Source organism: Fukomys damarensis, unplaced genomic scaffold (genome assembly GCF_012274545.1).
Source record: "Fukomys damarensis isolate Sample0158 unplaced genomic scaffold, DMR_v1.0_HiC HiC_scaffold_30, whole genome shotgun sequence".
Lineage (NCBI taxonomy): Eukaryota > Metazoa > Chordata > Mammalia > Rodentia > Bathyergidae > Fukomys > Fukomys damarensis.
In genome coordinates this window covers 6,638,265-6,656,769 of record NW_022900942.1, presented here as the reverse complement: position 1 = coordinate 6,656,769, position 18,505 = coordinate 6,638,265, and the positions used below count along the sequence as shown (strand labels likewise).

At 51.0% G+C, this 18,505-nt stretch overlaps 1 protein-coding gene across 1 annotated transcript in view; it reads left to right on the top strand.

The window, feature by feature from the left end:
* The window catches only part of Nfatc1 (nuclear factor of activated T cells 1), a 104,908-nt gene that overhangs the window by 29,821 nt on the left and 56,582 nt on the right, over positions 1-18,505 (top strand). Inside the window, exons 3-6 of the mRNA XM_033757324.1 lie at positions 2,817-3,019; positions 4,993-5,165; positions 6,993-7,133; positions 17,958-18,013. Coding sequence (XP_033613215.1) covers positions 2,817-3,019; positions 4,993-5,165; positions 6,993-7,133; positions 17,958-18,013 — 573 coding nt within the window. The remainder of the gene's footprint in view (positions 1-2,816; positions 3,020-4,992; positions 5,166-6,992; positions 7,134-17,957; positions 18,014-18,505) is intronic.

The following is an 18,505-nucleotide window of genomic DNA, read 5'->3' as shown; positions in this document are numbered from 1 at the left end:
TTTTTTTTTTTTTTTTTTTTTTTTTTCTTTTGGTACCAGGGAAGGAACTCTGGACCTTGTACTTGCAAGGCAGGCAGCAACACCACCAAGCTAAATCCCTGGCCCCAGCTTTTTACTTCTTACTCTTAAATTCAACTCCCCTATGCATGGGCTGAAGAGTCTCAGTCAGGCTAGGGAGGAGGAAGTTAGTGGACCTAGAAAGACCTCCCCGTGTGGTCCAAGGGGCCAGGGGCAGGGGAAACAAACTCGGTACAGACAAACCTCTAAGCATAAAGGATCAGCCCTAGGCCAGCCACCACCTGGTTTTGCCTCCTCCTCAGAGTTGTTGCCATCTGTCATTCTCTGGTTTGAGTCAGAGAAGACCAGGTTCCTCCTGAGCCCTGTGTTTGTGGGCGGGCTAGGCACCTCCTCCCCCACGTGGAAGCAACATGCTTTCACTTTTAACACAGACCCTCAAAGCCCTTTAGGAAATGTGCCCTTTGTTGAAACTCCCACCCAGCGAGGTCCTGGAACCAGGCCTCCTGTGCTCATTGAGGCAGCAAATTACTGTGTCTGCACTTGAATTAGCCTTTGATGCAATAGAGAACACATTTTTTTTCTGCTGCTGGTGGCTGTGGGCCTGATAATTGAACGAGAGGATGCAGGCTGTACCTGTTTGAAGTGCGCTCTCAGCTCGGGGTCCTTTTATCTTGTGGCAGTGTTAGTGCTGGCCAAGTGCCATGTGTTGGTGATTCGGAAGAGTTAATGAAAATCATGGTGCCTTGGCCTCTCGTAATGAGCAGCCCAGCTTGCATCAAGCCAGAGGCTGTGGCCCCTGATCTTTGCATGAAGGATGTGTGAGGGGCCAGTGCCTCATAAAAAGCCAGTACCCATTGCCCACATCAAAATCCAGCAGTAACTAATTGCAATGTCTGATTTTCTGTTTCCCATTTCTGAAGTTCATTGTTTTTTCCAAAATGACATGTTAAAAAAGAAAGTCACAGACCTTTACCAGCCCATGAGGTTGGAATTATGCTTAAAGTCAAGCAGAAAATGGGTTGGACCAAGGGGTGGTTCTGTGTTCCCTTTTGTCCCAGTTATCTCACTTTCTCTTGGCCTTTCTTAAAATTTGTGAATGCATTTTGTGGCTGGGATTTCTTTGCATCCTGGAGATTTGCTTTGTTGTTGTTGTTGTTGTTGCAGAATCCTTAAGGTGTACTTATTTCTGTCCCTTAGCTTCCTGTTCTGTGCCCCTAAAACCAAACTCCTGCTGGTCTCCTTAGCCCATCTGCATGTCTCCACCCTCCCACCAGACTTCACTCTAAGTGCTACCACCCAGCTCCCAGCCTCATACAAGATCAGGCCTCTTGGTGACAGCAGCCATCTCTTCCCTCAAGTCGCTCCATCAGGCTCTGGGCTGAGCTATTGACAAGATCACCAGTGGTGGCAGGAGGAGGCTGTGCCCCCCATGGAGCAGGGATCCTGCAGCCTGACCCAGGCACGGGTGGCTCTGGATTCCCATATGTGTGTTATCTAATCTGAGTTCCCTTAGGGGGCTTCAGAGCCCCCTGGGGTACAGCCAGGTGTACCCAGGGAGTGCTCAGCTCTCAGGACTCTGTGGCTAGAGTGTACGTAGGCTCTTGGAGGGTGGCAGGTTTTCAGCACCAGGACTAAGATGTAGGGCAACCTCTGAAGTACAGGCTTAGGGCTGCCCACTCATGTCCTGTCAGAAGCATATGGAATTGCTCTGGGTCTGGTTTGCCATGTCTTATTTGAGCTGTGTGGATTCTGTGCCTGAGGCTATGTTGGGTGATTGTGGTTGCACCAAATGGAGAGGGTGGTGAGATGTCCATGGCAGTTCTGCTGTGTGGAGTCCACCACTGGCTGGAGGATGCTCCGCTAACTTGCCTACAGCCTCCTGAGGGTCTCGACAGTGTTACCTGGACTGCCACCTGCTTCTAAACCAAGAAAAGTGCATCCAGTCTGTCAGAAAATGGACACACCTTGGTGCAGGTCCAATTTTGTATATTTGCTTGCAAATATAGTGTTTACTCGGGATGTTTCGACTTGTACTCTGCTCACTTCACCTTAACTGAAGACAGGAAGTAGGTCCTGTCCTTTTGTGGCCGTGCTTGGATGTATATTATCAACGCAGAGCATCATAGCCTAAGCTCTCAGACCTTGGAGGTGACGCTACTTTGGTTGGCAGCTCACCTTCCCTCCTATCTCTACCCCATTCACTTTCTGGAAGTGAGGGTGTTTGCTTCCTCAGAAACTATGTACAATGCACATGGGAAAGAGAGGTGACTTGGCAGGCTGTGCTGCAAGCAACTTCCCACCAGCCCTGCCAGGACAGGAGATGAATGAGCACAGAGCGTGGCTATAGATGGCATTAGTGCTGGTGGTGCTGAAACATATGTGTACGCTGCCTTGTATGTGCGCAGGTTGCAGACATATATGAGGCAGGCATTTATGAAAGTAGGAACAGGTGTATTTAAAGCTTAACCTGGGGCTGGGGATTTGGCTCAGTGGCTCTGCCGCATGCCTTGCAAGTGCAAGGGCCCAAGTTCAATCCCCAGTACCAAAAAAACAAAACAAAACAAAAAGAACCCTAACCTGTGTGCCCCAGGACCATCAGGATAACAAAGCATTTTTGAAGTGTAGTTTTCAGAAGTATCAATATTATCTAATAGAGAAATTAAAGGGGCAGGGGTACTAGACCCTTGGGCACCTGTTGCAGTTTTCTTTCTAAGTTAAAGTCTGTTGATACACATGTAATTGATTTCCAGAAGTTTATGTGCATGGTGCTTAGTGGGAGTTTTTTGTTCTCTTGCCAGCTACATGGTTACTTGGAAAATGAGCCACTGACTCTACAGCTGTTCATTGGGACAGCGGATGACCGCCTGCTGCGGCCCCACGCCTTCTACCAGGTCCACCGGATCACAGGGAAAACTGTTTCCACCACCAGCCATGAGGCCATCCTGTCCAACACCAAAGTCCTGGAGATCCCGCTGCTGCCGGAAAATAACATGCGAGCCATGTAAGCCTCCGGGGGCTCTGGCTGTGGGCGACACTGCTTTGCCTCTGCATCCCAGGGCTTTCCCACAGCTCCAGGCCGGGTGTCATGGCTCAGCATCTAAATAAACTTGCAAATATTTATGACAGCAGATTTGTTTCTTTCTAGGGTTTCAGCCACTGTGTGTATTGCCACTTAAAATAAGCATCTCCATTACACAGCAGTAAATACCTCCCCCCAGTGCCTCATTTAGCTCCTAAATATGACACCTATTTATTTCTGAATATAGCAGTGTAAATTAGAAGAATGGATGAAATGCAAACATTGAAAAACGAAAGAGGGCAATATCTCTGGGTAGTATTTTCACTCTAAGAGTTGCTGACATTGCTGATATGACCAGTTCTGGCATACAGAGTCAAATTAGCTTAAAAGGGGATTTAGCAATAGGAGGAAGACATACCAGATCATAGAAGAGAGGGTATATTCACTTAATCCTATGAAGTGAGTGACTACTATGTGCCACCTTCACCAACCCTGAACTGTGAATGCAGGAAAAAGAGAAAGAGAGAGGGCACACTGGTTGTTCCCATGGTGTTTACCTTGTACTGGGGGCCCATGCAGGAGGCAGGCAGTTAATTAATACACACATACAGATAGAGAGGCAAAGGTGAGGTGTAGTAATGAGAGCTCACAGTAAGTGAAACAGGGTGGGTGCTAGAGGGCTTGAAGCTGCTTTTGGTGGCAGAACAGAGATAACGTTTCCCAGTAGGTACCATTTGGCAGAGGGCTGATGTGCAGGAGGGGCTGGGCATGTGGAGTTCTTAGTGGCCACATGCAAAAAGCCATAGAGCAGGAAGGAATTTGGAACAGTAAGGAGAGCATTGTGTCCAGGCTGGTATGGTGATGGGGAGAGTGTAGATTGAGCAGGGTAAAGTTTGGATCATGCAGGATTTTGTTTGGATCCTAATAAGTTATTTACAACTTTTAAACCCTCTGGTTGAAAACAAAGGGAGAGCTTTCTCTCCATGTTGGCTGTTCATGAATTTGAGAGGATTCACCACACAGTTAGCGTCATTCAGAATCTGTGGGTTTGCTTCCTAAGCTGTAATCCAGGTTTTCCAAGGTCGGGCATAAGGTCAGAGGGTCCAAAAGAAGCCTGTGTTCCTTCAGCCACAGGAACTCTGAAGCCAGTGATTGCTGTGCTCATGCCACAGTGTGCCCCAGGAAGGGAATGCTCCTGGCGCACACGGTTCCACAAGCCCCGGGACATGCCCAGTGAATAGCACTTTCTGCTGTCCACTCTGACTCCCTGATCTCCACGTGACACCCGATGGGTAGGAGAGGCACACGCTGGTCTTGGTCTCTTCTCATAGCCAATCAAGGCAGGAAAGGTATAGGCTTTTATGGCATCAATAAAAGGTACAAGTTCCCAATGATGAATGTAAATGTATTGTATACCTAAAATGTACCAATAATAGAATTTAAGAGAGAGAGAGAGAGAAAAAGAATTATACATGGAGGAGGGCTTTATTGGAGTCTAAATTTAAAAGAAATTTTGAAGTTATATAAAACCTTAGAAAAGGGTTTACAAGAAAATGAGGAATTTGAAACTGAGAGAGGGGAGTGGTTACCCAGCCAGAGAGTGCTCTGGCTTCCTGGGAGAGCTTTAGGATACGCACAGAAGATGGCAGGACCTGCTGCTCCTCCACCTGGTCTGCTGCAGCTAGCTGGCTAGTCAGGACATGGCCTAGGTGGCAGGGACAGTGAGTGGAGGGCACATCCACATGGCCACTTCAGTTCCCGCTCACGGGTGTTTGTGGGCACCAGATTCCATGCAGCTCTTAGGCAGTGGCACCTCCGGCTGGCTTGCTCACCTCTGGGGAGGTGGGACCCAGCTGGGGCTGACAGCCTACCCTCGGGTCCTGGGGGTGGGGGGTGGCCTGGAGAGGGGAGGCACCCGTGACTAAAGCCAAGCTGTGCCCTTTTGTTTTGGGCAGCATCGACTGTGCTGGGATTTTAAAGCTCAGAAACTCTGACATTGAGCTGCGGAAGGGGGAGACTGACATTGGGCGGAAGAACACCAGGGTACGGCTGGTCTTCCGAGTCCACGTCCCGCAACCCAACGGCCGGACGCTGTCCCTCCAGGTTGCCTCAAACCCCATCGAATGCTGTAAGTAGACCTCCAGGGATGGGGTGGCTGAGACTGGTCCAGCTCTGACTTTTTACTTTGGTTTGAATAGATTTGTGGCCTGAACTGTTCCTGTCTGGTGTTTCTGTTTCTGTGTGTCCCCTGAAGTTACAGTGCCTCTCCCCTCCAGACGAGATTAGATCTCTGTGTTCACTATAGGGTTGGGGTGAGGCACATGTTGCAAGTAGCTTGGTGTGGCCCAGACCCTGCCTGGAGATCCTCTTGTCCTGACCCCAGCACCCACAGGAGAAAACAGAAAGCAGGGCCTGCCTGAAAGCTCTGAGAGAGGTGTATCTCCCACATTTGAATTGATTCTCTATTAAGGTTTTAGGGAACATAAAAAGGCATTGTAGTTCTTCAGACTGAACAAACTTAAGTATTTTTTCTTTGTTTTGTGGTGTTGGGGATGAAACTAGGGCTTCCCACATGCCGAACAAGTGCTCTACCACTGAGCTACACCACCCAAATGGAAATTGTGTAAAATGATATATGACCATTCATCTTCCTGGGCTTTTGTCCCTCTAAGTTGTGAGGAGCCACAGCAGAGTGTGGTCTGGATGCTTCCTGGCCTTGGTGCAGTGGCAGCTGGCTGAAGGTGGTGGTGGGGGTAACACTGGGCTCCAGCTTTTCCTTTGTGCTGCTTTGCTGATCCTTGGTTAGCAAGTCAGGTCCCTCTCCAGCTCTGTATGGAAACATCAGAGCCCCAGTGTGAGCTCTCTGCACCCACAAGCCCCCTCATCCATTCTGAGAATTGGACATTGGACCCTTGAGGTGATCTAGACCCTAGGGAAGTGCAGAATGCTCAAACAGTCCTTGATCTCTGTCCCTGTCCACTGCCTTCTGTATGGATCCTTGGCCTTTGTCACCTAAAGGACAAGCACCCCAGGAGAAGGTGTCAGAAACTCTGTGGCTCTGAGCTCCACACTACAGGTCCCAGGGCAGCAAGGGGTTTGGGTTGCTCTGGGTGCCCACCTGAGTCTCCAGCACTGGCCTTCCTTGGCAGTGACCTCAGTCTTCTCACAGTCTCAAACTGGAAAAGAAGTGTGGCCTCCCGCTTCATTTTCCCTGTCATATCTCAGACACTGTCTTTGTTTCCCCCACCCTGTGTAGGGCAGTTTGGGTTTGTGACCAGGTGTGTACTTGTAGGCTCCAGTGGGTTGCCTGGTTTTCCTGAGGACTGGTCTGGTCTCTGTGAGGTAGGGCTGACTTTGCCCAGGGCCCCCTCTGAGAGCACCTGCTGCAGGTGCTCATGAACATCACCCTCCTCACTCTTCTCTGCTCAGAGAGCAATGTCCCCACTCATCCTGAGGTAGCCCAGTGGGCTCTTTCCTCACTGCAGGATTCCCTCCCTCTCCATGCTCTCAGCCTCTGCCTGACAATTGCATGGGCTTCTACGTCCTGGCTCCTCTTGTTCTGGGGTCTCCTGGGCTTCTGTGTGATGAGCCATCGTCATGGCCGAGACCCCAGCCCACACTTGAAGCCATCAGCCTAGTGCCAGGTACATGCTGCCCCCTCACTGGAGCCTGGGGCCAGGAATCTCATTGCTTCCACCTTCTGAGGACAGTGTTATATTTTACCATGAAATGCGTGATGGTGGGAAACTTGTTACAATTCCTGACAGTCTTTGGTTAGAGCAGATATATGATATGACCCACAATTCATCGCAGGTTTTGGGAGTTAGTTGGCCCTTTAATTTTGGGCAATTGTGTCAGAAGGCAGTGCCCTGGGAGCCTTAGTGTTCCCAGCTAGGCTCTTTTTAGGCAGGAGATACAGGGGCCTGGCTCACTGACCTCTCCTTATCCAATGCAGCTCAGCGGTCGGCCCAGGAGCTGCCCCTCGTGGAAAAGCAGAGCACAGACAGCTACCCGGTCATCGGTGGGAAGATGATGGTCCTCTCTGGGCATAACTTTCTGCAGGACTCCAAGGTCATTTTCGTGGAGAAGGCTCCAGGTACATTCTTTAAAACTGGCCACCTGAGTTTCCTGCTGGTGGGAACTGGCTTCTTGGTCAGTGAGGGGCAGGTCGGTCATGGGATGGACAGGCATGAGCTCTGTACAACTGCATTTGAGTCCTCTAGTGGGTTCTCAACTATTGCAGGTCCTCCAGATCCATCCTTCTGAATCTGCCTGTCAGTACTAAGAACAGCCTGCAGTGTATGTAAGATTTATTGGTTGTGCTATGAGTTCCTGGACTGCTTGGAGTGGGCAACGGGCTGGTACCTGTCAGACTCCAAGGCAGCTTTCCCTTCTAGCCCTTCCCCTTCAGCCACATTCGTGGGGCTTCTTGACTCCCTGCCTCATGGAAAGCTCCTCCCACATCCTCAGAGAGGGCACCCAGACAAGCAGCTAGTTGGTAGCAGGAAGGCATGGGCACGTGGGCCTGCTGATATTGGTACCTGTGGCTGATGCCACAGGCCCAGTGCTGTTATTCTAACTGTCATCATTGACCCTCAGAACCACAGTCAGGTGTGTGTGTGTGTGTGTGTGTGTGTGTGTGTGTGTGTGTCACAGAGAGAGAGAGAGAGAGAGAGAGAGAGAGAGAGAGAGAGAGAGAGAGAGATCTGTGTCCAAAAGCTGCAGGAGGGCCCTGTTACCCTGCAGGACCTCTAGGAGGTGCCGGAGCATGGCCTCTCCGTGGTTTAAACTGACCTTGTTCTCACTCTGGCTCAGCCTAGAAATATCTCAGTTGGCCTCTGGTCCCAGGGGTAAGATTTGAAGGGCTTGAGGTATTTTCCTGGGGCTGTCATGTCTCTGGCCACCTCAACTGGACATTGACACCAGGAACTCAGCTGTCCCAGCATGGTGGAGGGGACCTTGCTGGCTCCAAATGTATTGTGGGTAGGACCATTTTGACTAGATGGGCTGGACAGGACATAAAGAGCCTGTGCTCACTGGTGCTTAGTTTCAGAGACAGAAGGGTAAACTATGCAAGTGTCTCAGATGTAGGAGGATGAGTGTGCGGTGGCCCAGAGGGGCGTGTCGTGGCCTTGCTCACGTGGCACTGTGCCAACCCTGCTGCCTCAAAGACTTTTAGTTTTGTTTTTGGAACTGGGTTTCTATGCTGAGCTGGATTGTGGCACAGGCACCCCTTGTCCTCTGCCCAGGAGTGGCATCTCAGGATGCTGTGCCTCTGCCCAGGTCGGGCCAACAAAGCAGCAATCTACATAAGGATGGTGTTTGGTAGCTTTCTTCCTTTTTCACATTTTCCAACTGGAATTTTCTTGAAGGTGGCCAGTCCCATACTTACTCTAATCACTGAAAACCACTGAGGCATTCAGCCTTCATAATGGAATCTTGATTTTGTACAGTTTGCAGGAAACAAGTACTTCAATCAACACCAGTGTAGACGTCTTTCACGTTTAACTTGGCTTGCCTATGTAATCATGCACATAATTGGAAAATATGTTTTAAATTATAGAGAAAACCCAGCTAAGTGCAATGATAAGGAGAATTTGCATTGCCCCACACCCTTCTCGGGAGGAGGCTAATTCTGAAGTAATTTAACCTTCAGAGTCTCAGGAGTGTCTCTGTGTTGGGGGAAGAGTGTCAGACGTGGCTCTTTGCTCTCTGTCTGCTCTCAGTGAGGTGTTTGTGATCAAACTGAGTGGAACCACATTGCCTTGCTGCTGCACACCACAGGTTCCTGACACTGTCTTGACTGTTTTGCCTGTTTACGGATCTCCGGGCTGGGGAGTCTGAGGGGTACCTTCTGCACACACACTGCTGACCTTGCTTGCTCCAGCTTCTGTGAGGTCTGCCATATTGGAGCCCATGCGCAGCACTTTGAGGTGAAGTCCAGCCTGACGAAGTGCGGCCGTCTGCCTGCTGGCTGTGCAGGGCTCACGGTTTCATGGATCCCACCAGTAACCTCACCTGCCATCTTCACTGACAGTCCCTTCTCACCTCCACTGATTGATTACCATCTGTAAAGCTCAGCTCCTGTGGATGCCTGAGGGAGTCCCACAACCACACTTTAGACTGATGCCAGTGGACTCGTTTTCCCTCCCTGCCCGTGCCCGCGAGGTGGTCAGCTATCTCCCCCCACCGTCTGCAGAACCTCTGGCCCACAGAAAGAGTGCACCAAGTGAGTGGCTGTCACATATATATGCACTGTTCTGTGATCTCACAAACACAGAATTGATGCAGTTATTCATCTAGAAAGTATTTGAAATTTCATTTTTTATGTTTCAGTAGATAATATATGCCTGTTCATACACATATGGTACATACAAAGCATATGTTTTTAAAAGAAGGGACCCAACGTTTACATTATCTTCTTCCCTTAAATTCAGTTTCCTCAGCAAAAGTCATCCCTCCAGTGCCTCCCATGCACCCGGGGCATGTGGCCATGACTTCACACTGCACATTCTCACCTTGGCAACGCACTTCCGCTTTTTAGGTTTTGTTTTGGTTTGTTTTTTTGAGAAACCATTACATTTGAATTAAAAGCATAATTATCCTCTTGTCTTCTGACATCCATCCTGTTTGCAAGCGCTGTTTTAGACTGCTGCTCACAATTAGAGGATGCGATGTGAGCCAGGTGACACTCCAGTGGGAAGTTGACAGACTGGCAGGAGGAGCGGGCTCTGGCTGAAGGGACTGTCCTCAGTTCCCCGCTTGTCCACTCATTCTAAGAACGTGGGTGGTGGCAGTTGCTATCAATATGGTTGTGTTGGCTCTTGGACTGCTCAGGACAGAACTCAGGGTTTGGGCTAGAAGGTAACCTTCTTGGAATGGCAAAGGATAATCTCGCCCTTCTGCTTCATCAGAACCTGGGCATGGGGTCTTGGGAGCCGGTAGCTGGCCCTCACGGGTGAGTGCAGAGCTAACATGTACTCCACCCTTGCTGCTGAGTTCAGTAGGTGGGGACAGTCACCCTCATGGCCCCAGGTGCTGGTCCCACCTGTGGACATTGGCTGGGCCCACTGGGACACTCCAGCAGCCACGGGAGGGCCCTGTGTCAAGGGCAGTGGGTAGAGCATCCCTGGATGCCTATGATGAAGCTTTTGGGAGATACCGTGTTTGTTCCCATGTCTTAACTGGGTTGTGCAATTGCCTCGTGGGTTGAAATAAGCCTTTCTTTCAAGGACTTGAGCTAAGAGTTTGTGCCTCCATGGCAGATGATTTTTCCCATAATGAAAGTCAGTGGAGAATGTTCGTCCAAGAAGTGGAGCTGCAAGGGTGAGACCTGAGGGCAGTCACCCCTTGGTGCCGGGCCAGAACTCCTAGAGGCCTCTGAGACCCATCACCCCCAGCTCCTGAGGCTTGGGGGTTGAGGTGCCACCCCCCCACTGGAGATGGCTGCATCCGTGCAGATCCATGGAGTAGGGCACGTGCCTGTGGATGCCTGTGGATATGTGAAGCTGTGAGGAGCACGCTAATGCCCAGTAACAGTGTGAACACAGAAATAGCCGTGTGGCATGAGGTCGCTGTCTTTTACAGATGGACCAAGATGACCAGAATGTGACAATGTGTGAGATCATGATGCCTTAAGCCCCACCCAGTTCTGGAGGCCAGTTCCTCTTTGTAAAGTCATTTTCTATTCTCTCAAAGTTTTATAAAAACAGGAGTGAAGCCTGCTTTGGTTTCTGTTGCTTCATGAAAGCCAGCCCAGAGCTTAGGGGTTTAGGCCAAGTCATTGCCTCCTGGTGACTGTACAGTGGGGCTGGGCTCCTCAGCAGTTCTGGCGCTGGTCTGGCCAGTGGCAATTGTGTGGCCCTGTGACCTGCAGGTAAGCTGTGGGCCAGGATGGCTGACTTCTCCCCAGGAGGCCTCCCCATGAGATCTGATGTCACAGGAGGTGAACAAAGTGTCCCATGTACAGGAGAGCAGGGGACTGCCTTTGTACTGCTCAGGCCTAGACCTGGGCAGCTGCTCTTTACCAGATCTGAGGGACATCTTGCAGGAGTGGACACACAGGAGTCACCACAAACTAGACTACCTCCATGCGCAAGCTTCTTTACCCTCTGTTCAGAGCCCCAACTAAGGCTCCAAATCTAGCACAGCCTGACCCTACCCCCAAAATTTGGCACAGATAGATCCCAGCTCCAAACCCTTGCACACAGGTCCCAGCCTGGCCATCTCGTCCCTTCCTCTCTCTGTGGCTGTTCTCCCGCAACCCTGTTTCTTGATGTCCTCCCTGAGAAAGGCAGACCTGCCTGGCAAGTGCTGCTTCCTGAGGCTTACGCTACTGCCTTTCCTAGGCTGAATGCGTCTTCTGTCCCTCAGGAAGGCCAGAGTGTGGGAAGGAGGAGTGGCAAGAGATAGGACATGCGGGGAGTGCAGGCAGGGGACAGTGGCATCTGGAGTGTGATGTGTGTTGTCTTGCTGCCTTCCTTGCCCTTGATGTGGGATTGTGGGAAATGGCCAGCAGAAGCAGCTACCTCTCCCACCCCTCTTATGGTGTCCAAAGAAGATGCTCAGAGAAAGACAGTGTGAAAGGTCTGTGCATCTGAGTCCCACCAGTGACTCCCCTAGACCTTAGCGAACCCTGGTGGTAGTAAGAACATGATGATTGACCTCAGCAAGGAAGGGCAGATGTAGATCTTTCAAGTGTATGTGTGAGTGGAACTGAGGTGTCAGGCAGCCCCACCATGGGATCAAGGGACATCCTATTGGCTTCGGGGAATAGTGGTAAAAGGGCTTCTTTGTTCTCTGAAGACATCTCTGTGAGCAGGGCCACCCAATGAGTCTCTTCCAAAGATCCTAGAGCCTGATGCCCTGGGAGGATATGAAGGAGCCATCCTCAGGCAGGATGGGCTAGTTCTTGGGGAGAGTCCAGGGCCTTGGATTCCACAAGGGCTTTGTGACCTGACTCTTCACAAGATCTTAGTGTGATTGTTCTTTGTGACAGCACACATTTCACAGGAGTGAGCACTCCCGTTCACACAACCTGTGTCAGAGCACATCGTTGTATGACAGAGAAGGCAAGGGCAATGCTGCACCTGAGATGCTGAGAACTAAGGACCAACTTAGGGAGTGTGTGTGTGAGTGTGTGTGTGTGTGTGTGTGGTTCCATGTGTATGAGTTGAATGGTTCAGTGTGTGATGTGTCTCTCTGGATGTGTACATCTTCACATGTGCATGAAGTGTGTATCACTGTGTGACGTGTGTGTCCACATGAGCATATATGTGGGTACATGTATGTCTGTCACTGTACTGCATTATGTGTGTGCTTTCATGCATGTGTGTGAGTACATACATGTCTCTAGTATGAGATGTATGTAAATGCATCTGTATGTGGGGGGTGTGTGCATGCATATCTCTAGTATGATGTGTGTGCGTGTGGTGGGGGGAGTAATTGTGCAGCCAAGCCCCTTCTGGGCACCTTATTTAGTGCCAACAGCTTGCCCACCACCCTGCCACAGGAAACTTCACATTCGCTGGGACAACCAGACAGCGTGAGTCGTATTTCTTTTTTTTTTTTGGTCCCGGGGATTGAACTCGGGTCCTTGCACTTGCAAGGCAGGCCACTGAACCACTGAGCTAAATCCCCGGCCCATGAGTCCACGTGCTCTGGTGATGAAGCTGAAACCATGTGGTAGATGTGCCAGCACCAGCACTGCTGGTAGCCTACCCACTGCCTCCTTGGTCTTCTTCCATCATGCTGCCCAGCCACTGAGGCATCTGCTGGTCACCTGCTTCCTCGAGGACTTCTGGAAGTTTCCCAGGTTCAGGCACCGAGAGCTTGGCTGTTCAACAAGTGCTGTGTGGCTGTCTAGAGCCAGCTTGTAGGAAAATACCTTTCTCTTTCCACTTCCCTGGCCATCGGCAATGGGAAAGGGAAAGATTGGGAAGGGCAGCGTCTGTTCCTAGGAACAGCACGTCATCAGCTGGACACATGGGCCAGCCTTCGTCACAGATACAAAAATACTGCAGTGCTGACCTTGCAGGGTGGGGTTTGTGTGGCTGCCCTCAGGCACTCTGTACTCTCATAATTGGGTTCAATAGCTGTGCCCCCCTACTAGCTGCCTCCCATGAGGGATGAACACTATGGGTGGGACAGTCCTGCCTTAAGGCTTTTCTTGCCATGGTCCTCCTTGTAGACAGTGCTTCAAAGAGGCCTGGAAGGAAATGATCTCAGAGAAGGTCCACGATGACAACGTCCCTCCAGGCTGGGTGCTCCGTAATAGGAGGGGCCAGGCTCTACTGCAGATAGAGCTCCCCATTATTCCTATCATGGCTCAGATCCTGGGCTCTCCACTTACAAACCTAGACCTTTTGGAGCCATTGGACTGTCCCTCCGGGTTCCTGGCCAACCTCAAAGCCAGAATCAAAGCAGAGAGCAGTGGAGAGTGGGCTGGGACAGTGAACTAGTGCTGGTCTGCAGTGTTGCTGACTTCAGCTTGACCCTTCCCACTGTCAGAAGCCCTCCTCCCCTGGACATGATGACCATGGCTAGAAAGTGGCAGGTGGCAGTGGGGTTGATCTAGGGACTCCTGCAGGCAGGACCAGCGGGTGTTGGGGGCACACTAGGGCACAGTTAAGCCTCGCCTCCAGCTGTCTCTGGGTATGATGGTAGAGCCACCCCTCCCAAACTGCCGGCCTGCTCCTGAGGTGTCCAGACAGTGGGCTTGGCTCAGGAGTCTCCCTGGCAGCAGTTTCCTGTCCTGGACCTCACTGCTGAGGGATCAGCCTTGATAGTGTTGGAAACAGCACAGAAACATGTGCCCCATGCTCTTTCAGCACAGAAGCACACCAGTCCCCACAGATAGGAGCTGGGCCACAGTGTTCCCTCCAAGTGGTTTAGGACTTCCCCGTGTGTTTTAGTACCATATCACTCATGAGAATGTAGGATACTGTCTTTCTTTTGTCAGTTTTAGTGATCTATAGTCCACACACCATTCAGTTCCCTCCAGGTGTGCAGTTCCGTGGTTTTAGCACAGTTACATGTGCAGGATGTTTCTCCAGAAGAATCCCATACCCATCAGCACTTGTAGTGTCCCCCGAGGTTCATCATCCCCAGAGTGGCTATGTGGTAGGTGGTAAAGGCTTGTCAAGAAGACTGGGTCACTGAGCTATTGCTCTGGAAGAGATGAGGGTGGTTCTGGAGGACTACAGGTAGCTAGTGGATGAGGTGTCATCAGGAGGGAGCTTGGGGCCCACTAGCTAACTGCTTAGGTGGCCATATGGTCTCCACATTCTCTGCCATTTGGTGCCATCACCATGGGGCCCTTTAAAGGACTGAAAGATTCTCTACTGTCCCCAGCCTCACATTCTGTTATAGCAACAGAGAGCAGAGTGACAGAAGCCATCCCCCCAGTCCCTTTCCTTCCCGTCCTTCAGCCCAGGCACCCACTAACCCCCTTTTCTTGTCTATGGATTTAGCCGTTCAGATTCTTTCACACCAGTGGAATCAGACTGAGTCTGTCCTTTTGTATTTGGCTTGTTTCACAATGTCTTCAAGGCTCATCATGTGGCAGCAGGTGGCAGCGCCTTGTACCTTTCTGAGGCTGAGTAATAAATATCCTCACCATGTGGCTGAACCACAGTTTGTCTGTGTGTCAGTTGGTGGACACAGGGCTGTGTCTACTCTAGTGGTTGTCATGACTGCAGCCACTGTGAATCCTACTGGGCATGTACCTAGGGGTGAGATTGTTATGCTAATGTGGCAACTCCAGTTCAGCCACCAAGCTGATTTCCAAAGCATCTGGGGAATCCCCTTTTCACTCTGGAGTCTTGCGGAGGAGGGTGAGGCTACACTACCAAGAAGACAGACCAGAAAGGATGGGCATTTTCAGGCTGACAGCTGTCAAGTCTCACTGTCAGTTTGTGGAGGGCCAGGGTGGGTGTGCCTGTCCTTATCGTAGGTTCTTTTGGATCTCTGCACCTCATTGTTCTGTCCAGGACCCTTGCAAAGTAGGGATGTTTAGACTGGTCCCTGAGGCCAGCACAATAGAGGCCAGCACAATAGAGGCAGCTCCAGGATGAGGCCTGCTGCCCACCCTGGGAGGGTTCTAGGAGGCTGTCTCAGGAAAGTCTTCAGCTCCTGAGTAAACTCTCAGCTGATTCCACTATGGAAACAGTGGCTCAGGCCACAGCCTGGTGTGATTGGCCTGTGGGCCAGTGGCAGCACCGTCCAACAGCCTGTGGAGCTGCCCCAGCCCCGCAGGCCCGGCTGTGTGGAAACCTTTGGCGGGTGTGGTGGGGAAGCCTTTCCGATGACTCACGCTGCAGGGAATTCCCTAATGATTTGGAATATTTTTACTTCTGGACTCCGGCACAGTTTCCTACTGAGAGCAGGGAGCTCCTGATAAGACAGAACAAAGGCCCTTTCAGAGTGACCACCTCCCTCCTGGCAGAAGATGGAGTTTGAACAGCCCTGCAGCTGGCTGCCCTTAGTGTGGGCGCTTTGCAGAGGATGCCATTGGTGGATCTGAAGGCTGCAGTTGTCCTGGGAGAGCAGGGGCCACCCTCCCAGCAAATACTGTGGAGACATGAAGATAGGAACTAGTCTAACAGCTTCCTAAAGGGTGCCTGCTGATCAGCATCTCTACATGGCCCCAGCCCTTTGTCTGGAACAACTGTTTTGTGTATGTTTCCAATCATAAATACGTATTTGCCTTTAAAAGACCACAGTCAGGTCCTAAAGAGCCAGCATCCTTGCCTGTGTGACAGCCACACATGGGGGATCTTTCCACCTGCCTCCCAGGTGGCCAAGAAGGCCAGAGGAGAACCCAGCACATGCATTTGAACGTGGCGCATATATTTTTTGGTGATTCCAAGAAGCCCAGTTTTTAATGGGAAACCACGTGTTATGTGATTGACTCTGGTGCAGCTTGGATGGCATGGGAGGCGTGGTGTCCTTCTGTTGGTGGTGGTTGGTGGGCCAGGCAGGTACTGGGCAGTGAGACAGCTCGAGTTTATTCCTCCTGCCTAGCCACCTCTACCTGTGTCGCAATTAATTTTCAGCTTGTGGCTTGAACCTACAAAGCACACCTCTGTGACAGGCAGCTATGCTGTGAAAGGCTGAGCGACAAGGAGTCCCTGTCTCTCCTGAGAGGTGACAGGGCTACATTGTCTTCTCCGGGGGCTTTGTGAAATGGGATGTCCCTGCCATGGAGCGCTTCAAGGGTTTCCTTCTCCCTCTCCTAGCATATGTGCTGTCTCTGCTACTCTTTCAGCAAAGGCCTGCACCTTCTCAGGACAGCTTCTCCGTAACATGTTACCATGGCCATAGTTAACAGCTGGCAGAGACTGCATAGTGCTGGTGTGCCCAGTGTGCAGGAGGCAGCTCCTGCACACTCTGGGGGCAGAGAGGACCCTTGTGGTAAGAGGACTTCAGAGATGGTTTTAGGGTAGCATGGAGACAGGGTCTTCATTACATGAAGGGTAGCTTTGTCTTTGATGAACGGAGGCATCTGTGAAGGGGCATCTGGGTCACAAGGTAGGAGCCAAGGTGGGCAGGAGCCACACACAAGAGCCACCTGATGGGTCCCCTGTGGTGGATCAGCACATGTGGCAGGTGTTAAATGTGCTTCTTTGCCAGAGTCCCTAACGCCAGAGTCCAGGGGCTCCCTGCTTTGTGAAACCACTGCTTTAGGAGTGGCTGGGTAGTTTTAGTTTCCTGCTGTTGTCCCAGAAGGGGCTGGGTGCTGGTCCGTCCTGGGCCCCTGGGTGGATTTGTCTGGTGAATGGTTTGTGCTGGGCTTTGGGCATCCTGGAGGCTGCTGTGACCCTAGCACAGCCAGCTGGGTGACTCATATTTCCACCCTCCACCTTCTACTCTGTCCAGCACTGGGGGAAAAGGAGATTTTGTCTGATTTATCGATATTGTAAGTTTGTAACAGACATATTTTTTCTTTGAAAATAGAATTTAAGCAAAAAACAAATGCGTGGTCCTATAATTGTTCCTCCTGGCAGCGACTTCATTTTGGAGAGTAAAAAGCTAAGGAGGAAAGGGCCTCTGGGGGTGGTTGCACATAAGATCACAGTGACCACCCCAAATGGTCCCCAGATAGTGTGCTGTCAGAATCAAGTCACAGAGCTTGTGAGTGGCAGACACCCGTCCCCTGAGCAACAGGCCCACACTGTGCCACCAGCTGAGAACAATAAGTTCTTTCACTGTGCCTCCAGTAGCCTTTTTATTTTTTTTTAAACATGCAAACGGCCACTGGGCTAAGGTTAAAAATACCTCGTGTTTTGCATTGCTGTGTCCTGATGTGGCAAGTAGTCAAAGAAAGGCTTTTCTTATTTTCCCTGTAGTTCCTCCAATGAGTTCCTGCCAATGAGCAGAGGCGAGGGCCTCTCTAGCTGTACCTTCTGCTCCCAAAACATGGGAAGCTGAGTGAGGTGTGTCGGGTGGCAGAACCGGGCTGGGTCTGAGCCTAGTGTGCTTCCTACAGGGCTCATGGGCCACCTTGTTCTTGTTCTCTGCATGGATGGAGAAGGATGAGGTGTGGAGACCTCTTCGTGACTTGTGTTGGGCTGGTGAGACACACTTGTGAACCTGGATGCAGAGATAGATTGCTAAGCACGAACTCAACTATGTAGCTGCTCCTCAAGGCCAAGGTTGGAAGGAGCCCTGGGCACAGCCACTGAGGGCTCATGGTTCCCAGGCCTCTGTGCCAGGCCACTGCATGCTCCTCATCCCCCAACTGTGAGGGTCAGCCCTCCCTGGGTCCCCAGGCTTTTGCCATTGGTCACAGTCCCAGGCTTCGATGTACTCTCCCGCTTAACCTCTTTTCTCTGTGTGCTGTATACCGGAGTCACCTGGCAGATTCTAAGGGACATGCTTCCCACCACAGTGACAGACTTCTTTCTGCCCTTTCTTCTAGATGGTCACCATGTCTGGGAGATGGAGGCAAAAACTGACAGAGACCTGTGCAAGCCAGTAAGTATCCTTCAGTCCTGCATGAGGAGGGCCTGAGTAGGCTAGGTTTCTTGTTTCGTTAAATGAAACTACTCATAAAATGGACAGAACAAGTAATAAAACAATCAGAAAACACCTGCTGGAACAAGTGCTATCATGATGCAAAATAATAGCAGAAGAGAATTGAGACGGTAACAGTGGCCAAGAAGACAAAAGGCTGGGCTGGGCTTGAGGCCTCTTCTCTCTTTACCAGAAAGCAGCCACCACCTGAGTTATATGTGTCAGGCCCCGAGTACTCTAAAGAGGGGTCCTGGCACGAACAAGTTATGCCTCTTGTTGGGGTCCTGCTCCCCTTGCCAGAGGTGTTGCCCTGCACAAGGGACTGGCATTCCAAGTCCCCGAAGTGGATGACCAGCACCTGCTTAGACATACACTGTGCCACCTACAAGCAGGGTTTCACCAGCATCCTTGGTAGTGACTTAACACCACCCTCCCCAGAGAACATCCTCAATG